The sequence below is a fragment of the Monopterus albus genome, unplaced genomic scaffold (genome assembly GCF_001952655.1).
Source record: "Monopterus albus unplaced genomic scaffold, M_albus_1.0 scaffold44.1, whole genome shotgun sequence".
Taxonomy (NCBI): domain Eukaryota; kingdom Metazoa; phylum Chordata; class Actinopteri; order Synbranchiformes; family Synbranchidae; genus Monopterus; species Monopterus albus.
This window is the reverse complement of record NW_018127924.1, coordinates 1,682,262-1,690,167: the sequence shown is the minus strand read 5'-3', so window position 1 is coordinate 1,690,167 and position 7,906 is coordinate 1,682,262. Positions and strand designations below refer to the sequence as shown.

The 7,906-nt window shown below is 40.5% G+C and overlaps 2 protein-coding genes across 2 annotated transcripts in view; one reads left to right on the top strand and one right to left on the bottom strand.

Moving 5' to 3' along the window:
* Window positions 1-7,906, top strand: part of cd226 (CD226 molecule) — a 54,967-nt gene that overhangs the window by 26,462 nt on the left and 20,599 nt on the right. The window lies entirely within an intron of this gene.
* dok6 (docking protein 6) overlaps window positions 1-7,906 on the bottom strand; it is a 47,561-nt gene that overhangs the window by 19,701 nt on the left and 19,954 nt on the right. Inside the window, exons 3-4 of the mRNA XM_020599975.1 lie at window positions 3,434-3,548; window positions 510-629 (exon numbers count right to left, since the gene is read on the bottom strand). Of these exons, the coding sequence (XP_020455631.1) occupies window positions 510-629; window positions 3,434-3,548 (235 nt within the window). The remainder of the gene's footprint in view (window positions 1-509; window positions 630-3,433; window positions 3,549-7,906) is intronic.

Below are 7,906 nucleotides of genomic sequence, written 5' to 3'. Positions count from 1 at the left end.
AAAAATACAGAGAATAAGCTCCACTGTGACAGTAGTGCCCTGTTGTCGCGTCTCTTTTCCATTTCCTGTGAGTGGAATATGCGGGACAGGCACATTTATTTCACATGGCTTCAGGAACCATAATCGCATCCATCTCTGTGACAAGCTTCATTATGAGGGAAGCCAGTGATGTACAGCACTTCTCATTAGGCCTGGAACAGAGCTCCGACCGCAGCCTGTGACCTGTGCTCTAACTCTCTCTCTCTCTCTCTCTCCCCCACACACAGAAGTGTATTTCTGAAGCTGAACTAACATGTGTTAACTAAAAACTGTTGCAGGAGTTATCAGAAGAGGATATTGACAAAATCTGGCCCTTATTAACCAGGCCTAATTGGGCAGTGGTTGTTCTGCTTCCATAACACTCTGAGGACTCCAACACATATGGTCCCAAACTGCAGTTGCTCTCTGCTTGGTGGTGGGCTGTATGAGACAGATTGACCCTGAATGCCTGTCTGTAGATGGGCACTCACCGTTCTGCTCTTGCTGTGCCCCTGCAGCTAACAGGTCTGGCTCTCCCAGGCTGATGTCATTAAGACGGGTGCCCAGGCACTCCATGCACAGCAGCTTACACCATTCCTCTGCTTCCAGCTCTGCAATCAACAACACAGTGGTTCATTGTTAAGGCACACATACACACCTCATCCATGTCCAACACTGCAGACATAATAAAACATGCTGTAAAGATTATACTACCACAACTTTTGCTGCCTTTATAGTGTTTACACATGCACATAAATTACCTGAGGAATCTTTGAATAAAAAGCTGCATATATATGTACAGTACAATATAGGACATGAGTACAGCTACAGTAACTCTAACCAGGGTGATGAAAAATCAATCTGGTTTATTTGCAGCAGATTAAACAGACTTCTGCAATCATAACTGTTTTAAGAACTGAGGGTAATGTGGAAAGTTATATCTACCACAAGTTAGTTGACAAGAAAAGGAGCAAGGGCATTCACCGTCAGACTGAGTACTTTGATCAGAGGCAACAACGAGATGAATGACTTCATAAATCAAATCTGGAGGTCTCTGTGGTAGTCTGTTGTCTGTGAATACCATTTTCCTTCCTGTTAATACAAATAATAGATTTCAAATTGTCTTATGTGAGCTTTCAGTGATAGTAAATAAGGCAAATGCTAGAGTTGTTTATCTTTGTGAAGCTCTTTAACTCCAGGCCCTGTGGAATTCTGGGATCTGTAACAATAGCCTGTTATGTGTACAGAGACACACGTGGAAGTATGGCAATGGCCCAGTGTTTCTGCATGTATTAATAAGAAGTCAGCACATATGTTATATGTGTGTGGAAATGTATTCTTACTTAATGCACTAGCTTATGCAATCCCTGCATAGTGAAAAATCAACTCTAGTGCCCGATGGGATGGATGTATGCAATCTTGAAGGATGAAAACAAGGTCTGCTGCTGCCTAATGCACTTTGTGCACACACAGACAGCAGAAATACAAACACACACACACATACATACATGTTCTTGGGACTTTACATTGGCTTACTCTAACCTAACCATAACCACCACTTGCCTAACACCTTAACTTTCACCTGAAATGTAATAATTTACTTGGTGGGCCAAGTCTCCACAATGTGAGTGCGAAAACAAGTCTCAGTCCTCGCAGCATAAGTAATGTCAGACAAGCACGCACACGCTCACAGGCAGAAGCGGCTCTTCGCTTTAGCTCCCTACTCATGCCTCCTGAGATTCAGCTTTTCACATTCAAAGTTACGATGGCCTTTAAGTGCCTCTAAACACCTACAATTTTAGGGCAACTGAGTGGAAAATCGGCTAAACAAACACTTCATCAGCACAGAGGCAGCCTTGCTACTCTATGTGCCGTGCATGAAGAAAACAGCCTATATTGTGTGAGAAGGTGAAGATAGAAAAAGAATGGAGAAGCATTTTGTGTTAGTGAGTTTGTGAAGTCAGAAGAAATAGAACGGTTTGAGGTTGGAGTGAGACTGTGAGAGAGTCGAATCAGGAGACAGGATCCTCTTTTTCTTTCTGCAGCAGGCAGTGATTATAGACTTGCACGCAATATGTGTACATACTGTAGTTGCATTTCTAATTACTTGGATGTGATTCAGCTGTGGTATTTAAGAAGGTAACGCACTAGGTACTATTCATATCTCATTTCGATCTAATATGCAGGTCACACTCTCATATCTCTTAACGATGCATATTTGACAGATGCTCCCAAAGCACACAACTGTCAAAATGTAATGTCTTTTGTTCAGTGTCCTGTTTCAGTGACAGCACACTACACAACAGGGTGCTGCTTGGGTGGATGCATCAAAGGCTTTTTTTTTTAAAATAAAATCAGGGGATCATCAAGAGGCCCAATTAGTTTTTTCTTTTTAATAAAAGTCAACACTTCTTAAATTACTTGGCGTTTTTGGATAGAAACTCAAATAGGTTTGAGGTTTGCTTTCCAGCTGCCAGATTCAGGTTTCATATCCAAACTCCCACTGACATTGTGCCATACTGGAACGGCGTTATGCCAAATTAACATCTGATGTAAGGTCTCCTGTAACCTGACCTAGCTGGATCTGATAATATCAACGCTGGAACAGTTTTAATTTTTGACTACGATAACAAAGCTCCCTAATAGGCAGCAAATGACCTATTTTTACTAACAAAATTAATCATTTCCTTTCATAGATTTATATCACTTTGAAAAATTGATTCAATCAATAAAATGTAAATATACCAAACTATTAATACCAAGTCTGACTTCAAAGCTGTGATAACATGAGTGTAAATCTCCAAAGAAAGGACCAAAAAGTGGCTGTAAATGTAAGATGCTTTCAGGAAATGAAGGACCATGGAAGGTCACTGGACACGGGGTGATATAAACATCCATATGGTAGTTTGAGGTGGATGTCTCTGGGCATGGAAATGAGCCAGGCAAGAGAGTGAGACAGAAAGAGTAACAGTAAGAGAGAGTTCCACCTTATCTTGCCCCTTCAATCCAGCATTCACTGCTTCAGAACCAAAGAATGGATTATTCCATCACATCCAACCATGCTCCCATCATGTGCCTTTTTGGCTTTCTGTCCACGTATAAGAAGCAATCTCTGTTGTTACAGTCCATAACTGGGTTGAAACACACTGCAAATTAAACCCAATATAGTTTTTCATACCTGCAGCATGAAAATCTATATTTTCAGAGCAGATCATCCCATGTCTTAATATAGCAGCAAATGAGCATCAGTCTCCACTGTCTCTTTCACCTTTCTCCTTCTGATTCTTTGTCCACTTCTTGCTAAACTTTTCACAAGCTATGAAACTAACCCCTCCCAGTAGTCAATGCTTTCTGTCCTCCCCTACTCTACTGTAGCTGAAAAAGAGAAATGTTGAATGCAGGAACAGGCACCTACCCGATTCACAGGCAAATGTCTTGGATGTGTCATCACAGAAGATGATCGCCACAGCGTGCTTTTTTGTTTCCCGTGGCATCCGGGTAATGCTCTTGATGTTATAGAGCTCAGTGATCTGGGCAGAAAGGAGAGAGCAGCAGCAGTACATTACCTTGAGTGAACACGGCCAGCAGTAGCAGCAAGGCTTATTTGTCATCTTGCACTGCCTTGCTGAATGTGCAATAGTAGTTTGAAGCTTGGCATAAAAAAAGATCCAAAGTAATAAAAAATGTGGGGTGATCTTTCAAAACAATTTAATAACTATGTCACGATTTAGAACTTAGAACTCAGATGAAAACCAGAGGCACAAGGAAGTAGTAAAATAAGAACGCAACTTTAATGGCACCACAATGGCAACTTGAGCAGCACAAGGTAATATGGCAAACAGAGATGAACACTGACTGTAATTTAAACTAACTGGTCAATACTTATTCCAGGGGGAAGAATGGCAGAACAATAATGATAAGGCACAATTTCCAGAAGGACTCATGTGACAACCATATAAACAGAGATACCTTTTGTAAGCATAAACAGGTGGTCACAAAGTAGGTAATCTATCTCAGGAGAGTAGCAAACCTTTAATTCACACAGAGAATGTTTTTAGATGTTTTTTTACTCGCGTTTCACACTGCAGATAGAATTCCATTCTGTCAAACGTGTCACTTAACACACACACACACATCTCCCTGCATTCTTTTAGCTTCAGTTCTATTTCTTTTCCCCTCTGCTGTGTTTAGTGAAGCGTAATCTCCACAGACAGCTGTTTAAATCATGCAAATCCCCAGTTATTTTGTGTTGCAAAATTTTTCACTTTCACTCGCCCTCTGTAGGAAGCCGGGGAAAATCAATAAAATCTATAAACCATACATAAAAACACCACTGATTTCTTTCGGATGAGCCTACATCAAAACAATTTTCATTCAGTCCATTTCTGCTGTCAGTCAGCCTGGTGAAGACTCCACTGTCCTGCTGTCAGGCAGGTAGTTGCTCTGTTGACAAAGACACTGAATGTGCCACTACCATTTCGCTTTCAGTGAGGATTCCCAGATGAACAGGGCAGAGGGACAACAGTGCCCAGATAAGTAGTATGCAGGAGAATACAAGCAAGTCCATGAGGGGATCAGGTTGAGTCATAGTTAAGGGGCAAAAAGGTTTAATGCCAGACAGGTAGACTGAAGCAGACAGTTCAAACAAGGGCCAAACAACTGACCAGAAGCAAGAAACAATGTGTTCGGTGTTTGTGTTCATTGTACTGTGACAGTCTGACAGAAAATGAGTGCTGGCCACTGGCTTATATACTGGCTGATTGCACAAAGAAAGTGCAGGTGAATGTGTGAGGAGCCAGACAGAGAAGGTAGCAGGAGCAGGAAGAGAGGACAAAGCAAGGGGCTGGGTCTAAAAAATGACAAGGACAACATGGAGCTGAGACAGGACTAGGACTGGAATTGTGCCATTATTCTGCTGATTAGAAAAAGTGCAGTTCAGCAAGTAAGAAATGATCCATGATGTCCACTTTTTGCAGGCCAGTGTTTGCTGTAGTGTAATGTGTAATGTGTAGTGTGTAATGTTTGTGCTATTTATTTTAAGAGCGCTTTATAAATATATGTGAGCTGATTCTTCTGCTTGAAACTGGTTTTCCTGTCAATAGAGAGGAGTGTAATCAAAAACATCCAAATCACTTCACCCGGAGATTAATCATGAATGAAAAAAGAGAAGATTACATTTAATTGAATATCATCCGCATTTACAGGCCACTTTGTTCAACAGTCTTCTCTGTATTCGCTCTGTCTGGGAGATAAGGCCCATTACATTATTGTAGTTCATTGTGTGGTAACTGTGGGCCTTTTTCCAAACTGTAGGGAATGAATTATCTGGGCTCACTGCCCATATAGTAAAGCCTGACTATTTAAGGTTAAAAGAACAGACTAACAAAACATTTACCCTCTATTGTCAGATATCCTGTGCATTCAAGTTATGCACAGAAGTTCACAGAAGTATTTTCAACAACAAAGCACGAAAATTCAAAAATAAGGTGAAGAGGAGAGGAGACTAGAGATATTCAAATATAGGGGATATCTTTTATTTGTTATTTCCTATCCCTCCTAAAGATACAGTACTATCTAAATAGTTTCTATGAGTTGAGGTGATTTTTCCCTGTGAAGATCCAGTATGTAGCCTTTCTGTGCTCATACAGACTATTCATTCATTTAGCTCACACAAACTAAGTATGAATGCTGGGAATTTCTAAGCCATGAATTCCACCAGCCACTTTTTTCTTGCTGCAATTGTGCATGTTTTGAACTGTGTATGTATGTGTGGAAAATTGTGTGAAGTTGTGTGTCTGAGGCAGAGATTTGGGTGCAATCCCAAGCTCAGGTGCCAAAGTCCAAGCAAAATGAATGATCTGTGCTGAAACCTAGTATCTCACCTGCTCTTCTTTACACTACATCTGTCTCTTCTTATTTATACAAGGGTGCAAGTTAAATCTCATATTAAGAAGACTATAGTTACAGCAAGCTACCAGCTTGGCGATGAAGTGATAAATGTGTAAATGTGATAAAGTCAGAATCACCAGTCATTAGGATTCACCACCTGGAGAATGTCGGCGCAAAGTTTCAAAGCAACTTCTCCATCTTGAGATATTTCACTTAAAGGATAATTCATTTCTGCCAATCTATCAGTCCTGTATTAGCTTATTTGTCTGTGTCATAGACCTCTGTTTTTGTTCATAACCAATTAAAACACATCAGTGAAACACATATTTCCTCATTACAAAACACAAGCCCCTAATATTTATTGAGAATATCCAGAGATCTTGTGCATGGGCCCTTGACACTTGCTTACTTCAGATGCTGTAAAAAGTTGTGGCCATTTGGAGCCTTTGGGTAGCATAAAAAAAAATCAGGATCTGGTGTTTCATAATGAGGAAACATCACCCAGCAATGTGTTTTTAATTGTTTTTGAACAACAATGGAGGTCTATGTAACAGAAAAATAATGTAATCCAGGACAGGCAGACTGACAGATGTTAATCATGAGTAGAGGCAAATCATTGTTGGTTTTATTCTCTGTATGCTGAGTGTTTGAAATACCGTTGATATATAGAATGACCAGCCTTATCCTTTACGACCAAAATGAGCACCATCTGACTACCAGTGCTATATTACTTAAAATCAATAGCCTTTCTTTGCTTTATTGGTTATTTCCACTTCCATATGTACTGTATTAAACTGGATTTGGGTATCAGAATACAGCTGCATCCTTCCAATCCAAAACAGCATTTCAAAGGGATAAAAATATTCAGTGTGGACCAGCATTCTCCAAACAGGGAAAACTGCATAGAGAGAAAGAACAAAAAAGGTGGTGGTGGTGGTGTGGGGAGGGGGTGGGGGCATTGCCCTTTCGTGTTGATTCTGTAAATCAGCCAGGAGTGCAGCCTATTTTCTCCCAAAGCACTGCAGCGATGAATGAAGCCCTCACATGTGACCTTTCTAGATCTTTGTGGCGATGCATTACCAAGTGCACTGGTGCATGTGTTCACTCATCGCTCACTCCAGTGCCGGGTGTATGAGATGCCTCTGGGAGGGGGGGTTAGAGTCGCACAGGACGCCCCATGTGACAGCATGATGTAGTAGGCAGGGAGACGCTTCCCCTCACAGTGATAATGAGCTGTAATTGGAGTATTTGAAAGGGCTTAAGAGACAGGGAAAGACATTACTCTGGATTATTGCTTTCAAAGGGGAGGAAAACATCGTTGGAAGACTAGATAAAGTTGCAAAATGTATCATAATGTGGCCAATGGAAAGAATGTTTTTTATGGTAATTTTGTTTCTTTATTCTGCAGTCAAAGAAAACATATACTGTATGAGAGCAAAGCTTTGCTACTGCAATCAAAATACATTTTTGCTACCCAAAATGTTTTGGATGTCAAATATAAATGGACTGAATTCAAAACTTTCATTTCAAACAACTGGCTGATTTCTCAGCGTACAGTCTTGATGTAGTAGTATTTCATGGGGTCACACCACTAGCTGGCCAATGAAGAATTTTGAGGGGGTGGTTACCACTAAAACACTGAAAATATTATGACTTTGGTTCTTTGAGCATATGTGTAAATGTCTTTATTTTTTCAGTTTATATTTAAAATGCTTTTAATATTTTAAATTTATAGTTTGATAAGGCAGTGCTTTGCTGATGATCAGCTAATTAAGCAACTGACTAATTGTTATAGTTTAGTCCCCCTCACCAGGAGGGTGAGGGAGAACTGGGGTTGGACTCAAGATGGCTGACCCAGGTGCTAGTACAAAAAAGGTGGTTTAATGGAATAAAAACAACATGACAACAAAACAGGGTCCATAATACATACAACAAGGGAAGGGCAGTGATGACTAAGGAGACCAGGACGGTAAACACACAAACTAACGACAGGAACTAG